At 40.4% G+C, this 22,043-nt stretch overlaps 1 protein-coding gene across 19 annotated transcripts in view; it reads left to right on the top strand.

Annotated features, from left to right (window-relative positions):
* The window catches only part of FOXP1 (forkhead box P1), a 569,345-nt gene that overhangs the window by 514,929 nt on the left and 32,373 nt on the right, over window positions 1–22,043 (top strand). For all 19 annotated transcript variants that reach the window (XR_014005113.1, XM_081184115.1, XM_081184128.1 and 16 more), the window contains 2 exons: window positions 1,031–1,118; window positions 10,368–10,451. Coding sequence is in view for 18 of the 19 variants with exons in the window: in XM_081184115.1 (XP_081040241.1) it covers window positions 1,031–1,118; window positions 10,368–10,451 (172 nt within the window). In the remaining variant the exon portion in view is untranslated. The remainder of the gene's footprint in view (window positions 1–1,030; window positions 1,119–10,367; window positions 10,452–22,043) is intronic.

Raw genomic sequence — 22,043 nt, 5'->3', positions numbered from 1 at the left:
AATATTTACAATATAACGTGGTTAGGATCAAGTTATAAGGCTGCCTTTTTAAATAAGTATCATTCATTAGGAAAAGGTGAATGTATAGGAGCAACGTCAAAGAACTGGTTGAAGTTGCTTACGTTTCCATTGAAACAGCAAAGGCAGGGTATAAATTGGGTGGGGGAGGGCAACAAAATAATAAAAAGGGTACTGGTTCAGATAATAGAAAGTAGTGTGTATTCTTCAGGGTGCTCTAGTGTCATTCACTTCAATCATTTTTGCTCAAGGAGCACGCTTAAGAGAACTGGCTATGGCCACCCAGATTCTTTGGCGGGAGGGAGAGTTCAAAGCATTGGAAGTTGTATGTAATGTTGTGTGCCTTCTGCAGTTTTGTTTTTTGAGCTACTTAAAATGGGTGTTCAAAATAAATGCCAAACCTGCATATGTGATATTTTGGCATGTGTAAGGTTCTAATAATGCCAAAAAACCATGTGCCAGTACAGTATTTGAGACGTGAAACACTATTTATTGGCTGAATTAGAAAACTATCTCTCATGAAGGAAGATATTCAAAACAGGTATTCTACCAATTTTCTCATAAGCCCATACTTTTCTGTGCTTCTCCTCCATTTAATTCTCTTTTTTTTCTCCTCCAGTTTTGTGCTATTTTATTTTCTGCCATGTGAATGTTTTAGTCTATTGTGATGATCTGTCACATGCACCAATTTATCCAGCATCATTTTTCTACACAGATGTAAAAATATGTTTAGCTTGTTTCCTTAGTCATATTTGTATTTCTTATCAGTGGGGCGGGGGAATCTCTTCTGCAGAGTTTTGTCGCTAATGTGAAACATTCATTTATTGAAAATACAAAGACCCATATTAACAAGCACTGTTTGAACCAGGACAGGGGTATTGTTCAAAAAAAACAATAATCCGATTTTCTGGGTGTAATATTTGGGCTGCTTTACTCATTCTGGTACTTACATATTTACTTCCCTTTTTGTTTATCCATTTCACTTAATGATTTTTTTTTTATGTTGTTACAGACATCTCAACAGTGAGCATGCGCTGGATGATAGAAGTACAGCCCAATGTAGAGTGCAAATGCAGGTTGTACAACAGTTAGAGCTGCAGGTAAAGATAATATTTTATATTAATATTTCCCAGTATTAATTGAGTCCGATGAAATGAGTTTTGCTTTGCCCAACTGTAATTTAAAGAAGAGTTTCCATCATTTTCAAAATTTGAAAAGATTGCCATCTTGGATCCCTCTTTATTCATATATAAAGCTGAAAAGAAAATGGAAGTTTCTCAAAATTATCAGTACAAATTTAATTTAGCCTTCAATTTATTCTACACTGAATTTTTTTTTGGGGGGTGTATACATTGTATTCCAGTGTGTAGAATTGGTGAAAACATGGAAATGGTTTGTACTGGTTTCCAGACTTGTCCAAGATTGGAATGGAGATTGTCTTACTCATCAAGCTAAACATTAGTTTCTTTACATTTCATTACACACACACACACACACACACATTTCACAACTTTGAAATATATGAATTCCTCTACTATTGGAAAAAAAGATTTGTTTTTGCATATAACTTATTAAGGATTTATTAAGGGAGTCAATTTATAGCGTATAAAGATGTGCAACTACAGTATGGTTATCACTGCTTTTTAAGTGTATTTAAAAATCCTTCCAAGCCCTTGCTGTCTATGCCTTATTGCTCTTTGTGGATTGACTTTCTTTGTGTGCAAGAGAGTAGGCAAAAGGTTAGCCAAAGAAGACAAATTAAAAACAATGTTGTACATTCTATAGTTACCATTCAAAAAAAAAAATCCATCCTATTTTGTATGCAAGATGGTAATGTAGAGATATATGGAAAGCCGTGGGCTAAGTGCAGAAGATAATTACATTTGGAATTTTACTGAGTTAGTCATTTACAGCTTCAAATAGTTATAGAGAAAAATCAGCAAAAACACACTTAAAACTTTTTGTTGTTACTTTTCCCAGATAACCATGACTTGTATTTTTTAAAATTCCCTTTTATCTTCTTATCTCACAAATTAGAATTCTTTTGTCCAGATATCCTCCTAAATTTTACTTTCTGCAAAACCACGGTCATGACGCCCTCTTATTAGTATTAACAATATTTTAATACAACTTCTTTTAGAAAATCAAACACAGCAGGAATGATAAACTTCAGCAAGATGTATTTTATGAAAAATGTTACGTAGTTAGGAACAGGTTTTCCTTGCTGGCTGCAAAAATAATGGAATTTAAGCTGGTAAGCTCAGAGGAGGTGCATCTATCAGGAAAATATTACCTGTATATTACAACTTGAGAAAGGTGAATTTCCTGTCTTTTTTTTAAAAAAATGCAGGTGTGTGTGTGTGTGTGTGTGTAGATATAGGTATTTCAGTAATAGAATAGCTGGAAGTTTAGCAAGAAAGGGCTTCACAATTGAAAGCACTCAAAATATCAGGCCTGCCTTAGGTAGATGGTTCCCTAAATTAGCAGCCTTGTAGGTCATTTATAGGGGACGCTGTGGGTAAAACCTAGGACTTGCCGATCGTATGGTCGGCGGTTCGAATCCCCGCAGCGGGGTGAGCTCCCGTCGTTCGGTCCCAGCTCCTGCCCACCTAGCAGTTCAAAAGCACCCCTAAGTGCAAGTAGATAAATAGGTACCGCTTTATAGCGGGAAGGTAAACGGCGTTTCCGTGTGCTGCGCTGGTGCTGGCTTGCCAGAGCAGCTTCGTCACGCTGGCCACGTGACCCGGAAGTGTCTGCGGACAGCGCTGGCTCCCGGCCTCTTAAGCGAGATGAGCGCGCAACCCTAGAGTCGGACACGACTGGCCCGTACGGGCAGGGGTACCTTTACCTTAGGTCATTTATTCCCAGGATAGTAAACAGGGAGTTCTTAGGAGCAGGCCTCAGGCTCAACCAGACGTCTCACTATATCTAGATATGAACAAATGTAGGATTTCTGGTCCAGTTGTTGATTCCTTCCTGCTGTCCAGACAAGGGAGGGAATTGGTGAGCTTATGGCCCACTCCTTTTTCCTGCTCCTTCCCTGGGTTTCATCCTCAGGAGACAATAACTACTGAGGATTTAGATGACACACTGGACCAGTTCCTATGCTATTAATCTCTTACTTATCCCCATTAGATGCCAATATGATACAGAGATCTCCCTATAAAGTCTGGAGTAGTGATATTTACTAGGGACAGTGTGGGGAAATTCAACTTGGTTCACATTTTGATGTGATTCTCTGTAATCTGCACTTCCTGCAAATAAGTATACGAAACAAAACACAGTTTTGCTTCAAAATGTGCTAACAAAAAAATGTGTATTGTTGGGGAAATGTGAAAACAATTTTGTGTGTGTGTGTGAAATAGTACTGAGTATCAAAAGACTGAATTCCACAGTGAGATACTGCCTACAGTCAGGTGAAAAGATCTGGCTCCCCATCCATTTCTTCCCCTCTGCACCCTGTGAAAAAAACAAATACTTTGGCAGGGAATTGATAGCAAAGCTTGTTAGTGGTCTCTGGCTCTTGCTCATAAGTCCTGGAAGACCTCCACTTCTGACATCAAAACAGTGTAGGGACATAATGAAAAAGGTAATAGCAATGGATGGACTGGATGGACCAATCTGTCAATTTCCTTCAGTTCACCAAATTTCTGTGTTAGTTTGTTCAAAAAGAAAGAAAGAAAGAAGAAGAAAGTCCCTTGTAAAAATTCATAGTTTTGGTGCCCATTTTTTGCAATGCATTTTTAATGTACTATTTGTGTAAAGTGCTGGTGGAGTTAGTATGACAGCATAACCTGTCCCACATTCCAGGTTGGCTGCTTCCACACAAATCTGGGATTCCTGCATGCACAATTACCGTAATTTTCCGTGTGGAAGACTATGTTTTTTTACTCTAAAATAATGTTCGAAATAGGGATGTGGGTGGCGCTGTGGGTTAAACCACAGAGCCTAGGGCTTGCCGATCAGAAGGTCGGCGGTCTGAATCCCCGCAATGGGGTGAGCTCCCATTGCTCGGTCTCAGCTCCTGCCCACCTAGCAGTTCGAAAACACGTCAAAGTACAAGTAGATAGATAGGTACCGCTCCGGCGGGAAGGTAAACAGTGTTTCCATGTGCTGCTCTGGTTCGCCAGAAGCAGCTTAGACATGCTGGCCACATGACCCAGAAGCTGTACGCCAGCTCCCTCGGCCAGTAAAGTGAGATGAGCGCCGCAACCCCAGAGTCTGTCACGACTGGACCTAATGGTCAGGGGTCCCTTTACCTTTACTAATGTTCGAAATCTGGGCTCATCTTATACACGGATAGTAACACCCCCAATTTCCCCAAAATAGGGAGCGTCTTATACATGGGGGTGCCTTATAGACAGAAAAATACGGTATATAGGCTCTTCCTTGAGAATTGCTACCAAGATCACACTGCCTGTCATGATGATGATCATACCACTAGAACAGCACTATGATATAAAGTTTTGTGTTACATAAAGCCAGTGTGGTGTGGTTCTTAGAGTGTTGGACTAGAGCCATGAAGCTCAACGGATGACCACCGGTCAGTCACTCATCACAGCTGACATACCTCACAGGGTTGTTGTAAGGATAAGATGGGAAACAGAACTGTTAAACCCACTTTGAGTTCTTTGGAGGAAATGTGGGATATAAATATAATTTTAAAATAAATAGACGTGGGGCTCCAAGCCGTCGTTAGTTTAGCTGTTGCCTTAAGCAACAAAAACTTGGGTTGATTAATTGGTGACTAAAATTGATTGGTGGAGCTGCAATTTCATATGTATTCAGGCTATCTTCGTTGCAGTATGTTTAAGTAATAGGGCATGGGAAAGGAAAATATTAAAGATGGTCTTTCCTCTAAGCAATGAGTGGTAATATTTGTTGTGTAAATTGCAAGTGATTTCACACTTCTAGCAGTACTTAAAGCAATACCTATATCAAAAATCTAGTTACATAATTTAAATGTTTGATTTAATTTAAATGTAAGTGCATTTCTTTATTTCTCAATTGTAATTGCACTTATAGGCTGCCGTTCCTCCAAGGCAGTTCACAGTTTTGAAATACCAAAACAAATAAAGGATATAAAGTGTATAGCTTCTCTTTTGGAGTGGTGGGGGAGGGGAGGGAGAAGAAAGCCACCCATCTATAGCAGGCCTTGATCTTATCGTTGCCTTCATACGTCTCACCTTCCTTCCCACAGGGTGGGTGAGGAGAGGACAGTCCAGCTGGGGCAGGACCTTATGTCATCGTTGCCTGCCTCAATTGCTAGCCTTTACATTAATCTACTAACTTTATTCTTTGAGGGGTATTTTACAGTCAAGCAGTGTATTGTTCAATCAATCAGTCGTGATTAATCAACTAAATATTCTTTAAGCAGTTGACAGGACTAGGGGGCTTCTTTTGGGGTTGCACATTTGAAATATTGGTGTGGCCACCACTGGTATCCAGCTGTTCAATTATCTGGAAAGTTCTATTTCAGTGTTTTCCAAAGACTTCTATGCAAAACCTCACATTGAGAGATAATGTGCTTCTGACAGGTTCCTGCTTGTGGAAAATGCTCCTATACTTTTGGGTTAGCTGTCACACGTTACAGTTTCGGGCCTGAGTGTGAATGGTTTCCCACGGCTTAAAAATCTTAACGTGAGGAGTGATCCCAAAATACATGTAAAGCCAAAATTAATGAACTGATTAAAGTGAATAAAATTGTGAGTACAGATAAATGGTCAGCCAGAACATTTCCATCATTAGAAACCTTTGTGAACAGATATACAGTTGTACCTCGGAAGTCGAACAGAATCCGTCCCGGAAGTCCGTTCGACTTCCAAAATGTTCGGAAACCCAAGCATAGCTTCTGATTGGTTACAGGAAGCTCCTGCAGCCAATTGGAAGCCCCATCAGATGTTCGGCTTCCAAAAATAGTTCGTAAACCGGAACAGTCACTTCTGGGGTTGTGGCGTTCGGAGCCAAAACGTTCGAGAACTAAGCTGTTTGACTTCCAAGGTATGACTATATGTCCCATTAGTTCAGGAATGGAGAACTTGTAGCCTTCCAGATGTTGTTGGACTGCAACACCCATTATCCTTGGCCATGCCAGTTGAGGCTGATGGGAATTTGAGGTGAGCAATGTCTGGAGCTTTCCCATCCCTGTATTAATTCATAGCAAGTGCTGACCATAGTCTGTAGTAGATTTGACTTAACTGATCTCAAGTTAGCCCTTTGACTCCTGAGATTATGTCTGCTTGCATTGTCTGCAAAACAGGTAGAGCAAAAGGAGCATTGATTGACTCCTGTGAACTCTCCAGGAAATGCAAGTAGAAAATAAATGTCATGTTAATAATATTGTACTTCCCGGCCATGAACACCTGAGACCCCCAACTTGCACACTTGGAGTTTTACCTCTTATGTTCTCTGCAGCGCTTCCATCTCCAAATGAAAGAAGAATTTAAACTGTAGTTTATTATTCATCCTTGGGTATGATTCTCACAAAAATATAGATTTAAAACCCCTTGTGCTATATTTTGCCTTTTCTCTGTTAGCTCTGCTAGATTGGAGCCCTTGAAAGATAGCAGAGTTCCCAATTCCTACAGAAGAGCTGTGTTAGTCTGTGCAGCAAAAACAATGTAACATTTTGTAGGATCTTAAAAACCAGCACGTTTTAATAGGCACAAGCTTTCATGGACTAGACTCCATGTCATCAAATGCATGCAAGTCACTGCTTCATTAAAATTTCTGATGGTGACACTGCAAAGAACAACCTTCCTCTATATATACATAGGAAACGAGCTTATACCAAGTCAGACTTTTTTAAATCTCAGGTGCTGTTGTCTGTTCAGACTGGCAGTAGCGCTTCAGAGTATGTAGCAGAAATATTTCCTATCACCTGCTACCTGATGCTCTTAACTGGAAATGCCAGGGGTTAAATCACCTGTATGCAAGACCTGTGCTCTAGGCATCTCAAGGCAGGGATGAAAGACCCTTTTTTTGAACACTGGAGGGCTGCTGAACAGTGTCAATAATGCTTAACAAGATAGACCAATAGTCTGACTTAGTGGCTTCAATCGCACATAATGCTAAACTGTGGTTCAGTCCTAAGAGCCTTTGACACTCATGCCCTCTTTTCCTGCTACTACACAACCAGGAAGCAGAGCTTCGGCAGAGTTTAGGTTCTATTTCAATGAGGCTTGTTATCACAGGTGAACCAGGGATTGTGCTGGAACAAGTTAGTGTACCAGGCCATCTTCATAATAAACCATGCCTGTTTTGAAACTTAACGATGTTTGTTTTGATTCTTCGGAGGCTCCCATTGATCATTGCAGCACATGCAAGCAGTGCCAGATTTACGTATGAGCTAAACAAGCTATAGCTTCGGGCCCCACTCTCTTGGGGCCCCCCAAAAAATTAAAGGAAAAAACCTGGATGTACATTTCCAAAATAGAAGATAATAAAATAAAATAAAATAAAACCTACATACAGCAAGTGTTTTGTGTTGTGTAGGCTCCTATGATGTAAGTAATGGGCCTCGGCTGCTAGCCTGCTCCCTAAAATATTACTGGTTAGCTCATTGCTATATATAGGATGCCTACATTCTGCATGGACTGTTATGTGCAAATGGCTTTACCGTAAATTACCATATAGCAGATATTCAACACCAAAAACAGCGACAATTTGTTGACAAAGGACAACTGGACATATAAAGGGCCCCATTACCTTCAGGAGCTTAGGGCCTCATCAAACCTGTGTTCCTAAAGAGGTCTGCATTCACAACTCCATCACTCATGGCAGAAGGCAGGAGCAGCCTGGAGCTGGCACGGAGACATCAAGTGAAAACAGTGAGGCAAGATTGGGATCCAGGTGTTTCCACCCGTCTGCACATTCAGTGGGTGGAACAGGGAGCTCTGCACTCTTGGGGTGACACTCTCGTAAATTGGCCCACGCGGCTGGGTGGAGGGACACCTTAGCTCAGTCCGGAGCCTAGCACTAAGGGGGTTTGGATTGCAGCCTAAGCTGTGTTCATAACTTACATAAGGTTGAGGGCTTTTCCACACATAATACATGATTTTCTCCTTCTTCGTGGAATTGATCCTTAAACAGTAAATGAGAGTGTGTCAAACAAGAAACCCTGTTTGCTATAATATAAGAAAAATGTGTCTCTTCCATTGTGGTTGTTTGCACTTTTGAGAGAACCACTGCGGAACTGCTTACTAGCAGTATGTAATCATCATGGAATAGGCTTGTGCACAGTATGTAGTATACAGAAAACAATGAACACAGCGGAGAAAATTTCTCAAAGACGTAATTCATAACACAGATAGCCCTGAAAGTGGCCCTCTGGTTTACCATTTAGTCACAAGTTACAAGTGCAGCCCCCCCTCCACAAAATACCATTAGCAGCCACAACTTCCAGACCTTAGGAGCCCTTTATGGTGCCATGCTGATGACAGCTTACTCACATCCATGGCTTAACAAGCCCTTGCGACTTCTTCTGGATGATCTAACTGAATAGACAGGAGTTGCTAATGGAGTTAAGGGTTTATATTAGTATTGCTTTTTGACCTGCAGAAAAGCAGCCCAAAGAATCCTTTCATTCTTTGTTTTATGTTTTTGTCTTGAAACCAGAAGTCTTTCAAATGTTTCACTTACAGAGTCCTGCCCTTGCTCTAAATATCTGATTATCTGTCTTGTTCATTTCCATGGCTCCTGAAATTTATTCTGTATAGTCCTATACCCCCTTTCCTGAGAGGAATCCCTATTCAAAACATTGTGACTTACTTCTGAGTAAGGCATGTATGGGCCTGCACTGGTTAATGTTTTATTTGTTTTAGCTCTATGTGTTTTAGCTATACTGCATATGTTTGATTTTGCTTTAAAAATGCAAATAGCTTTGAAATCTCTTGAAATGTAATACATAATATTAAAATGAATAAATACACCTGTCCAGATATTTTATAACCTGAGTAGAAAGCTTGGAATACAGGTAATCCAGCAGCCTTTATTGTTGCATAATGCTTCGCTCACAGGCTCTAACCATACATATGTGTATTTTGTGCTTTGAGGTCCATGCACCAGCAAAATAACTTCTTCAAGATTCCATCTCAATTGTCTTTTGAGTTTCAAAACTTTTTTCCCCCATATGAGCAGCCCCCAGTCAGTGCTATAAAGGACAGAACCATAACCAGTGTTTCCCAACCACTGTTCCGCGGCACACTAGTGTGCCGCGAAATGTTGCCTGGTGTGCCGCGAGATGTTGCCTGGAGGGAGGCGGGTGAGTCGGGCGGCGAGAGGCCGGGCGGCGGCGGCGAGGAGAGGCCGCCCAGCGCGGGGCTCTCGCCGTCTGCCTGCCTGGCTGCCTGCGAGCTCGGCGGGCAGCACCTCCGTCCGCAGCGCCCGCCTCGCGGCTCTCATTCCCTGCCCCTGCCAAAGCTCACCCAGCCAAGCCGCGCTCTCCTTCCTGCCTCGCTTTGCTGCCTCCTCCCCCCCCACCCCCAAAGCTTGGAGGTTCCCCGGCAAGGGGGAGGGGGAAAAAATGAAACTTACACTTTCGTGCGTCCCTCCCGGCGTGACGCTGCGCGCTGACGTCACGGGGCTGTAATGGTGGTGTGCCTCAAGATTTTTTACATCAAACAAGTGTGCCTTTGCCCAAAAAAGGTTGGGAAACACTGCCATAACAATACCCAAAACTGAATGCATCTTGGTGGCCTGAGGCAAATGCGAATAAGAAAAGGGGAAGCCTTACTTTCTCTTTTCCCTCTCTTCCACAATTAAAGCTTTCTCCAGTTCCTGTTCTATGCAAGAACAAAAGTTTGGTGCGCCTTCAATTTTTTCCCCAAGAGTTGAGAATTAGCAGCATTTGTTTCCTTCTCATTGAAGATGCTGGGTAGGGGGCAAAACCATTGGAGCAGTGGGGAATAGTTCCAGAGGGTAGGGAATCTTCTAAGTTTATTTTAAAAGTTTAACCAAAAGAGCACACACTTCTTTTACTCACCACATTTTCCTTTGTGCTTTGCCTCTTGCCCATGAATTGGGACAGGGTTGGTGAGCAAATATGATTCATTAATGTCTTTTAGCTGTCACTGCTGCAATGAACGCACTGGTGCCAGCAGGTCTAGAGCTGCTTCAGTTGAGAGCTAATGCATTTTGCTTTGCAAAAAGCTGATACCCAGCACCTAGAGTTTGGTTACAAACACACACACACACACACACACACACACACACACACACACAGAGAGAGAGAGAGAGAGAGAGAGAGAGAGAGCACCATAAAACATTTCTGAGAAATTAATAAGTTTTTGTTTGTTTGTTCTGGATTCTGTTCACAAAAATAACTTATGCCATTTTTCTTTCCTGTTTAGCTTTCAAAAGACAAAGAGCGCCTGCAAGCTATGATGACACACCTACATGTAAAGTCAACTGAACCAAAAGCTACACCTCAGCCTGTAAGTATCTGCCCTGACAGAATAAAGCTTCACAACAGCCTCTTTTCCCACCAGAGAGCATAAAAGACATGCGGGCTACTTTAAAATACCCATCTGAGTGAAGACATGCACATTCTTCTCCTTTTTTGTGCCCTCCCCTGTTCACATCCTGTGCTGTCCTCAGAACTTGTGCGAAGGGTTAGGGGGAAATCCCCAAGCAGATTGGGGGGGGGCAGGGGAGGAGGAGAGGGGGAACAATGCTCTGCTGTGCAAGGAGAAATCCTTGCACTAACAAAATGTTCTACTTAGTGCCACGCTGAATACAGCCCTAAGTGTTTTATGTGTATTTGATTTGATTTTGCAAAAAGTAAGCCAACAAGTCTATTCATTTACGTGCGAACTCAGCTGGACTTTAAAGAGTAGACTTTAAAGTTATGCTTTAACTGTTTTAGGAATGACTGTTTACTCAGAAATAAGTACAATGAGAGCTCCCAGTAAGTCTGTTTAGGACTGAAGCATACATTTTAAACTAGCTCAGAGGCTGTTCTCCTAATTTACATGTATAAAATAAATGAAGAGCTCTACCAGGGCAAAATAAATATTATGAGGGATGCAGATAGCATGTACCACAGTACTTGGTCAGCCATCTTATGGAATTCCATCCCCACTTTATAAAAGCCAGATATTTAAGTATGTTATGAACAAACACAAAGTGATGAAGATGATCAGAATCATCTAATATTCTAGATAATAAATCCGTTTTGGATTCACATCATAAGGAATGCTCGAAGGCATGTGTCATACTGTGTTCAAGAAGGAAATCCTGAACAGTTTGCAAGATTATGAGCAGAAAGCAACACTTGTTGTTTAGTCATTTAGTCGTATCCTACTCTTCGTGACCCCATGGACCAGAGCATGCCAGGCACTCCTGTCTTCCACTGCCTCCCGCAGTTTGCTCAAACTCATGCTGGTAGCTTCGAGAACACTGTCCAACCATCTCATCCTCTGCCGTCCCCTTCTCCTTGTGCCCTCCATCTTTCCCAACATCAGGGTCTTTTCCAGGGAGTCTTCTCTCTTCATGAGGTGGCCAAAGTATTGGAGCCTCAGCTTCAGGATCTGTCCTTCCAGTGAGCACTCAGGGCTGATTTCCTTCAGAATGGAGTGGTTTGATCTTCTTGCAGTCCATGGGAGTCTCCTCCAGCAACATTACCCGTCTCTTTTTTAGGTGTGTCTCTTCCCTATAGCGAGATAATTCATCTCCTAAAAGCATAGCCTAGAATAACTCTAAAAAGTTGCACAGGAAAAACGTGGAGAATATGAGATAATGGTGAACAGCACAGTAGTTCCTAAACAGGTCCTACTGAAGTATGTTAAGTCTATGTGAAGTGTATTGGTGGAAAAAAAAAAAGATTAAGGGATGACATGAGAGGTTTTGAATATGAAAAAGCCTACTATTCCCCTCATTGGTTCCCCCCCCCATCACTGTTCTAGAGCAATTTATTCTCCAGGGAACCTGCAAAATACACATTCCCTTCTAGGAAAACAGAGGTGCAGGGTGCTTATATATTTTTTATGTTCTCTATTTCAATAATGTGTTCTGTTTCAGACATTAATTTCGGTCCACCAGCTGCTCATAGGCAGGCTACCATATTTGCTGGGCTAATCGTCTTTGACTTGTATTTAGTTAGTCATGTGTTTGTTTTATTTAGACTGGTCAAAAAAGTAAAAAATACAACAAGTAAACCAATACTTGACTATTGTGCTGTATCACTGCATATTGTTTACAATCTGCATATTGATTAAAGTTGACTATAGATCATCAATAATCAATTAATATTTGCATAATTTAGAATAAAATCAAACACAGTGTACCTTTAAATCTTACAGATCTTAAAATCATAAGGCAAATCACTGCCTTGGTTTATCACATGAAGCAATTAGGAATTTTAAGATATTTTAATTAAAGGAGTAAAATTAAAGTATCTTGCATTTAAGATGTTTGCTTATCGAAATTTTTGAATGTGAACTCCGATTCTGACTGATGAACTAATTTTTTAACATAAGATCAAACATTTCATTAGAATCCCTGATCCCTTTCACTCTCTTGATCCATCTTATTAAAGGATTTTCTGTAGAGTAGATTCTTATAGAGTGATGCAAAGAGCATAATGGTACTCTAAGTATAATGCACAGTTAAGATATGCTTTCTTCTTACGTGCAGCTTTCCTGTAATCCCCTATTCTAAAAACAAACAAACACTAAACAATATGCATATGATAAAAAGAGAATTGCTTGGAGAAGCTTAGTTGGAGAGCTCCATCTCTCTTTGGTAAGAACCTTGTTTCTTAATATCTGGAGCTCCTACGACAACTCTGTTAATATGAAATAATGAGTTTGCTCTCTTCTCTTGGACCCATAATCAAACACCCACCCCCCTTCTCTACAAGGTGGTAGCACTCTAGAAATGAATTCAAGTAACATGTAGGTTACCTCTGCCCAATTGAGCACATACCCCTGGCCCACACTAAATACCAGCTTTATAATTACACTGCTAAAGCTTTGTATGACTTCGTAGAAAGGTACTTCAAGGCTTCTTATAGTGGACATGTGGACAAGCGTCATCCACGCAATAGGGATTATAATCTATCGGACGTTAATGCGTAGTGTTCAGACATCTGACCAGTATCCGGCTGCTGAAAATCTGGGAACTTTTGACCGTGAGCTCCAGCTGTACCAGTTGGGGATGCCATGATAAGTACTGCAACACAGCTAATAAACAGGAAAAAGCAGTAGGAAAAGGAAAAAAACTGATCTAGGCAATGTGGGAGGGAGGATGCACTTTCTTGATTAGTATTAAAAATGTTTTACATTCTGGAAAATTATAGCTTTGATGGGGACCTCCTACTAAATTTATTTTTAACTGCTCTATTGAAAATTCTGTACCACTAGTCAACATTATCTCTCAGTTGCTCAGCACAGTGTTTCTCTATTAAAAGAAATAGGCATGAATATTTTTGACTGAAAAATTAATAGCTTTTGAATTCATACACAGCAGGTTTTCTTTTCCAAAGAAGTCCAATATCGCTGCACAGCACTTGTATAACCATTTATTTAGAGTCCAAGTCAAACCTTTGACAGCTAGAGCAGTGTTACAAGCCAACATAAAGAACTCCAAGATGTAAACCAACAATAGGCAGTCTGTGTGAGGTTTGCCATTGTCAAATACATAGATTGTTTGGATTAGTTTATGTAAATGTACTGTTGTATTACCCTTTGGGGGGAAAAAAAGATCACATTTGTGTATGAAAAGTGGTTTCGTTCACAGGCAGCATTATAAATTCCTTATCCTTTAACTTACATGTTAGAAGTAAAAATTGGTGCCTGACAGGCCTATATTGTGTGACACTCTGTTGTTGGATTGAAACAGCCTTCTTTTCATTTATTGAAATATAGAAAATTTTATTATAGATACCATCAGATAAATCAGAAATTATTAAAATATGTATAGGTGAAGCATTCGAAAATTAATTATAAAATGTAGGAATATAGTGTTTTGCATATTGTGCTTTCCCTGTGAGGGGGGAAATAGCAAAGGCATCACAGAGTCTAGGCTAGACCTCACTCCTTTTAACTCAGCAGGGTAGAACTTTGACTGGGAGAGATCTGATGACCAATACTGTAATGCGAAGTATTCTCTACACCCAGTAATTAATTTTTCCCTTCTCCCTATGACTGATGCAAGGTGTATGTTAGCTTTAATATCTTTGCATCAGTTCTTACTTTCGCCTTTAAAAATAGGCAAACTTACTAATAAAACACGGATGTAAAATTGCGGCTGAGTGGGGCTTGTAATACTTGCATTAAAAATTCACCATCAGCTAAAAATTGAGGATCTGGCTGCACAATATGAGCTTTAGCTGTCTATTATTTGGTTGCCATAGGTGTTTCTCGTTAGTCAAGTGCTTTGGTCTTGACTAGGTACATAAATTAGCACCATATTTTGCTGAACTCTTTGATCAGTTCCCAGTGCTACACAATGAATCAGGAGTCCATCCAACCACAGAGAGCAGCAACTTGTCAGATATAATCGCAAGGAGAAGCATGTATGAGATTATCTCCTTAAAATAAGCAATCTCTTTGCAGCGTGTTGGAAGTGCTTGCACATTCCTCAGCTCTCATATATCAGCCACATGCTTAAGGTCCTGCAGAAGTGAGCATAATTCCAATAAGTGCGTATTGAAAGAAATCCCTTTATAAACAGCTTTCAAATGTGGTGGGTGTGGGTGGAGTGTACACACAAGGTGTTTGCCAGGATGCAAAAAGAAGGCACTCTCGTTAAGAAAAATATTGGTTAGGCGAGTGAGCAAGTGAGCAGGTATACCGTGAGGACCGAACTATATAGGTATGCCTGCGGAGGAGGAAAGCATAAGCCAAACTTACCCTGAACTGGGTGAAAATTGTAACAGGCAGTCAACTGTATTTTCCAAAACTTATCTCTGAAATCCCCATTTGCTTGTGAAATTCACAGTCAGTGGATGGTGTGAAATGATAGCTCTTTTCATGTCTTTAGGACCATGGTGAGAGAAGCCTTCTTCCTGATCTCTTCTACACAGCCCACCTTGTGTTCATAACCTGACTGGGTCAGGAGGTGAAAACTGTATTCTTTTCCACTTTTTGTTGTGTTGATTGACTAGGCGGGAGTTCCGTGAACCTTAAGGCACTCCAAGACCCTCGTAGTCTTGCATACCTCTGTTTTCTGTTAGTCTGCTGGTTCTTCTGAGACTTGGGAGTGAAGGAGCGTGTCCTCAGATGAACTGTCAATCTTTGCTTTGCTTTAGAGGGGAAAGCTCAAACAGTCTATTCCATGATTTAGGGAAGCCCATCTTAAGATATCTGCTTTTCTAGTCACTCCTGTTGTGTGAGGCATTCCAAGAGTAGAAGTGGCTGGAGAATACCTGTCCCTGTGCTCAAGGCACACATCAAAAGGTGGCTGTGCTTTCTGTTACATCCTACTGTTGACCTGTATTGTCAAAAGAAATATTACAGCAGTTCACACATCACTATTTTTTATTTTAGTGTTTGAAATAAAATTTAACTGAATATTCCATTATCCAGTATTCTCTTAATCTGTCTGACGTTTTTGTTTATGACAGAACTTGGAAGCATTGATATTCTAATGCATTGATATGCTTAATGCAATAGTTGTTCCATTATTTTCATTCATGCATGAGGTTCAGATGACAGAGGGAAACCAAGGCACAGTGTGCTTTTCGATGGCACTTTCATAGCTATAAATTGCGCCTCGGGAAAGAGAGAAGGAATACATTCTTCTTTCGTTGGCTCAAAAGTGTTTTTTGCATACCTGGCAGTACATCCGTCTTTATAGAGCTGACATAACTGTTGGCTATTTTTTATGTATTTTCCTTTACCCTAACCACAGCAATTAGGATTGTTTTGAAATCCTGTTTTTAGCAACTGTAAAAACAAAGCATTAAAAAATAGCCTTTTAACTGTGAGGTAATGACTGAGCATTTTAGCTGCTGTAGCTGTATTTTATAGTTTGAAAAATAATGATATGTAGCAATAAAAAGAGATTTGCAAATGCAACACACAAAAGCTGTTTTTATATACTGTTTTTCATTAAGTCCCACTCCTCAACTTGGGTTTCCTTAGTATCCCTGCCAATAACAACACCTGCTAAGTGATTGCTGCCTGCCAAATCCTGTGTTGCGTGCAGATTATATATATATATATATATATATATATATATATATATATATATATATATAGTAAAATTTTCGTGGATGAAGTGTTAAAGCACACTAAATCTAACAGTCCCAACACACATCCACTTTCTGTGGCTTAGCAATTGGTGTCCACCTCTGAAGTCCAATTACAGCAGCTGTTTTAGCCATGATCAGAATGGTAGAATCAGCAGTGGAGAAACTGCTGCCCTAAAGCACCACAGATGGGCTCAGCATAGCTTGTATGATTTCCCCCCTGCTTGAAATCTGCTAGTCCTCTTGGTGTGTTTGCTGCTTTTTTGTCACCGTTTGCATGCATTACCTTAGACCTAATGGAAGCCATTTTAACTATCATTCTTTTGTGTGTGTTTGCATGCGTACAAACGTACATGTGTAAAAAATACTGTTAATGATTTATGCAGCAATGGTGAGGTACGGTTGGGTAAGACTTATTTTTTACTTAAGAACATTATTCTTTTTAAAACAAGCAGGAGAAAATTCAGGTTTTTTTATTATATATTTATTTCTGTTTCTCCTTTTTCCCTGATGGGAACACAAGGCAGCTTTCAGGAAAAAATGAGAGCTTTTCTGAGTGGGGGGAGGGGGTTAATGCCTACTTCAAGTCAAATTGCTGCAGGCTTAAAAGTGCAGTGAGAAATTGGCTCTGGTGTTATTTTGTTTGTTAATCCTTTGCGATAAGAAGATCTTGGTCATCTGATTTTAGGGCAGTTCACCCACCTATTATTTTAAAGCCGTTTAGTAGTCAGAGTTGCACTAGAATTGTCAGAAGATATTCCAGAAACTGGTGCATATTCCTACATTGACTTTGGTTGGTTGTGGTAATTAAACACATTTTTGAATTGTGTAGGGTATTTCAAAAAGTGAAAATCCAGACACAAAAGTTGTTGAGCTTTTTATTGGAAAAGTTGTTGTTGAGCTTTCTTTTCTTTTTGCCAAAGTTGCTCTGAGCTTTTTTTCTCTCTTTCTTGCAAGATCTTAAAAAAAAAAAGACGTTTTTAAGCTATTTTTACACTTCCAACATGGGTTGCCACATGTCCGGATTTTCCTGGTCATTCTAGTGATTTTCGCCTAGACACCATTTCCGACGGCTGAATCCTGGTTATGTCCAGAAAATTCCAGATGTATGGCAGCCCTAGTGTTGGATCCATCCTTAGGCAGAATACAGAGCCAGCTATTTCTCAGCAGGAGAGAACAGAAATAGTTATTAATTCATAGATATTGTCTGTGTTCAGGTACAAACTCCCAACCATTTCAAGCAGGTTCTGAACTATACACAGTGTCACTTACTGACAACGCTTACAAGATGGAAACCAATAATGCTCAGTCTGCTTGTTGCTGGGACAAAAACAAGTAGCTAATTGCCATAAATGCCTAGGCAATATAAGCTTGCACTAACATGTCCAAGTTAAGGACCATTCTCCACAATAATAAAGCCTGGTTTCAGATTTGTCTCACTCAAAATAAATTCTACCAGAGTGGAAGCTTTGTGTCCGTCAAATGCCTCTGTGAGCAACTTTTGAAACCAGAGCAGCATGTTTTTAAATAGAAAATGCAAACATTGAGAAATGGCGTGGCATTTCCATCAGAAAAAGAGACCTTCCCAGTACAAACCCTTCCTGATCTTTGCCCTGCATAATCATCTTTGGCTGCTGCAAAGCCAGAGTCTAGATGGGGCTTTTTTCATTGTTAATTGATGATGATATTAAGATTTAATAGTTTGTAATGAAGATTAATATTTTAGATCCCAACAAAAATCAACACAATTCATAGAGTAGTTCTGCTCCAGTTCACAATTAATAACTGAATTTTGAGGCTATGGAAGCAGTGCATTCTCAAGTGTACTCGGTGTAAATTCTCTCTGCTGCTACCCCTTTACATTTTTGGCACAGTGGCTGACCAAGGTTGGCTTCTTGCAAAATGTGAGATGCTATCATCATCGAGCAGAAGTCTGACAAGCAAAACTTCTATAGGAAGTGACGAGGTCATTGTTTCATTAACTTGTTGGTTCTGTCTCCCAACCATTGTCGGAGGTGAAACACAATGCTAGGCTAGATTCCTACCTTACACCACCTTCCCCCTCTTCTTCTTCTTCTTCTTCCCTCTCAGATTGCAGTCATGTTTAATTTGGAAACTGGGCTCCTTTGGCAAATTAGCAATTAGAACAATTTTGTGGGAATATGTATATGTGTCATTAGTTTTCCTGCAAATTAATAGCAAGAGCAGAGGTCAGGCAGAAATTTTCCACTTGACTGCAGTTCCTCTGTCGAGATTTGGCACTTTGTTTTGGAACGGCCACAGCTGCTCAAAGCCACAGCCTTCCTCTAGGAACTGTCTTTTAATTAGTTTACCTCGTAGCCATTATTACAAATATTACTGCCTCCCCCCCTTGAAATAAAATTACTGTTTCTACAAAATATTCCAGTGACATCTTGCACCATTGCACATTGATGGTGGGGTCATTCGAATGCGGCGTTTAATCATTAGATCACCTCCATAAGCATCTCCTAATTAGAGTCCTTACAATACAATTTTATCTGGTAATTAGCTGAGATTGGCTGCTTCCTCTGTAGCTTATTAGTGGCAGCCCGGCAGTGGGTGTGAATCGCAGTGTCATTTGTCAAGCCTGTTAAAGGAGGCATCCCCTCCCTTTACTCTTCCTCACTTTCTCTGTTTATTTCTAGTTGTACTACCTACCCTGAAAAGCCTAAAGAAATTTAACTCAATTCAGATTATTTAACTGGAGAACATTGACCTTTGGGCTTCCCCCTCCCCAGCTTCCTAGTAGAAACAGATTAAATGTTTAAGCTTTTAAACAGTAAAAACAGAATTGAACTTGTTTGAAATTGAGTGGTTTGAACAGTAATGATGAAACAGTATCCGTGCTCCTTACAGCAGGAGAGCCAATCTACTGAGCTTATGCAATGGAAGAGCACTGGAAATTGATTCAAATCTGCTTGTGATGTTTAAAAACACCTACTTTAACAATGGAGATAAAATGGGGTAGATTTGATTTCTTAGCAAGACTTCTCAAATGTACTATAGCTGTTACTGTGCTTTCTCCGTGTGTGTGTGTGTGTGTGTGTGTGTGTGTGATGGTTAGATGTCAGAGGGGCATAACAGAATTTATACAACCCCAAATAAAGTAACTTAAGATAGCCAATCAGGTGCATAAGTTAGCATTTGCCTCGTGTTTTCAAGAGAGAACACTGTCCGAGGTAATTTCTGAATCTGCAACCGTCATTTCATGTCATTGCACAATTTGAAAGCAAAACCTCCCATCTTTCTTCTTAGACATGTGAGCAGACTGTGGGATTGAATCACGGATCCAACCAGCCAGCTCTCATTTCTGCAAAGTTCAGTTCATAACTAAATTCTGCTGTGTGCAGAAAAATATTGTTGCTGCCTCTTTCCCCTCAACATTTTGCATGCCAAGTTTCCACGAGACATGTGCTCCCTCCTCAGTTTTCCTGGGTGTAGCTTGTTCCCCTTGCTCTATAAGTGGAAAGGACTGGCACAAACCAAACGTTCCTTGTGTGTTTTCACAGTTGCATGTGGTGGGTGATCTGGACGGGGGGCTGTGGTGCAAGAGTGTCACTTTCTTCCCACATTGTTCTCCTACCAGGAGTAACACAAGTGCCCTCCAGCTGCTGTTTACGGCAAACAGCACTTTGGGGGCAAATTGCAGCTTGATAGCGATTTTCAGGAGGAAAGAGCAAAACACCAAACCATCTCTGCCCCACCCCCAACGAGTTTTGGTTATGAAATAACATTATGTGTCTTAAGTATGGAAGAAGAAATGCAAATGTAGTGTGTAATTTGGCTGCCCATTGATACCAAGGCATTGAGATTTGTCTGGCTACTGTGATTGTTGCTGTTTTTCCTGAATTTATTGGATTTAGATGAACTGTTTTTATTGTATTGGGATTTGGGTGTGGAAAACCACTCTGGGATTTTTAATGAAGGGTGTTACAAAAACGTTTTGAATACATAAATAAAAATAAGGTTCTGTAAATGGAGAAATGTTGCAGAGTGGGGCACACCCTTTGCTTCACCCCTCGTATCCCAAGCTCTGAGATTGGTGCACATACCTCATTTTCCCTTCTTTGAGAAGTTTTCCAGAGTAGCCTGATACATCGTGAATTCTGACAGTACTTTATATTGACAGTTGAGTTAGAATGGCCCTCCCACTTTGTTTAACCCAGCGGGGAGCTCAAAAGTAGGCCATAAGTACACATTCTGTACTGTTTGCATCTAAACATCAAGATTTCCATTTAGTTACTGTGTTGTAAGGCTCATCTCGTATCTCTGTCACCAAAGTTCCTATGAGGCTTCATTTGTCTTGAATATTTTTTGAGTCCTCTGTGTGGAATGAGATCTGTGTTAATGGGAAATAACATCAGCACTCTTCAACTATTCACTTCTTGCAGCCAATTGTTGGCCATGTTGATTATCTAGTTATATTTTTTTAAAAAAAATATGAATATTGCTTGTAGATAACTGATTATTTATCTGATTAATTAAGTAACCCATGTAATACACGTGAAATATAAATTTTCTGATGTCCTCATGGGGCCTTTTGTATAATCTCTTAGAAAAATGGCCTTGATTCTTAAGTGGTCTGTTTTTTATTAACCAAATATATATTCTTTAACCTTGCAATACCTTAAATGCCTAATAGGTAAGATGCTAGTGTATAATCCTATACATGGCTGTTCAGAAGGAAGCCCCACTGAGTTCAATAGAATTTGCTGCAGTTAGTGAGTATAGGATTGAAGGCTTAATGGTATTATTTGGGACCAAACCAGGAGTGATATAAAAAATGTGTGAATGCGTTTCTGATTTTTGTTTGTTTGTTTAGTTGTTGTTAAAAATGACAGAATCTGCGGAATTGGATTGGGACCATGATGTAAAGATAATAATTTAAACCTTTTACATCCATGCAGAATTTTCAATGCAAATCATTCCAAGAGCTTAGTTGCTGAGGATAAAAAACACACGCACCCATATTGTGCTTTTCTTCCATCTTCTCTCACTGTTTTTTTATTATCAGATTTTCATGGGAAGATGGATTTGTATCAAAAACTGCTTTAAGTCTGTAATGATAATAGTTTTGAGACAAAACTCTGATATTTTCCTCATATCCTATCTATACAAAAATGTTCACTGGACCCAAATGTGGCCAAATGTGAAGGAGATAATGGCTCCTCTTTCTTAACTTAAAACCATAGGGTGGTATCTCGTGCTGTTGTTGCAGCGTGATCCCAGTGGGGTGCCATTGCAGCTGTTCCCCCAACCGCGCTGGGCGCCACACCCCCACAGGCAGCGCACCACGCCCCCAGGACACGTGCCACGCCCCTGCGGGTGGTGCGCCGGACCCCCTGCCCCCTGGTGCTGGAGCATGAAGCTCTGCCACTGGCTTTCCTGAAATCTGCTGCAGAGAATTGGCTGGTGGGGGGACAACCCAGAACAGAGAAAGGGGGTGTGTGAGGGGAGGAAAAGTTTGGTTGTGCAAGCATAAACCCTTGCACTAATGATAATAGAGATTTGGCACATCTTTGGATACTAGTCATAGTAAATACTTGGTTTGGGGGCATTCAGTAGTATAAGTAGTGTGTTTTTTTATAAAAAAATTGTTAAACTTAATTTAAAAATACTTGCTGTTTTATTTAATACCCTCCAGATGTTTTTGACTACAACTCCCATCGGCCCAGCCAGAATGGTCAGGGATGATGGGTGTTTTAGTCCAACAACATATGGAGGCCGCCACATTGTCTACCTTTGCTTTAATGTGTTTAAAGCATCTTATTATCTTACAATGGAAGGGAACTTGGGGCTGAGTTGAAAGATG

This window comes from Podarcis bocagei (assembly GCF_964188305.1).
Source record: "Podarcis bocagei genome assembly, chromosome: 2".
NCBI lineage: Eukaryota > Metazoa > Chordata > Lepidosauria > Squamata > Lacertidae > Podarcis > Podarcis bocagei.
Note: the sequence above shows the minus strand (reverse complement) of the source record. Positions and strands in the feature narration are given on the sequence as shown.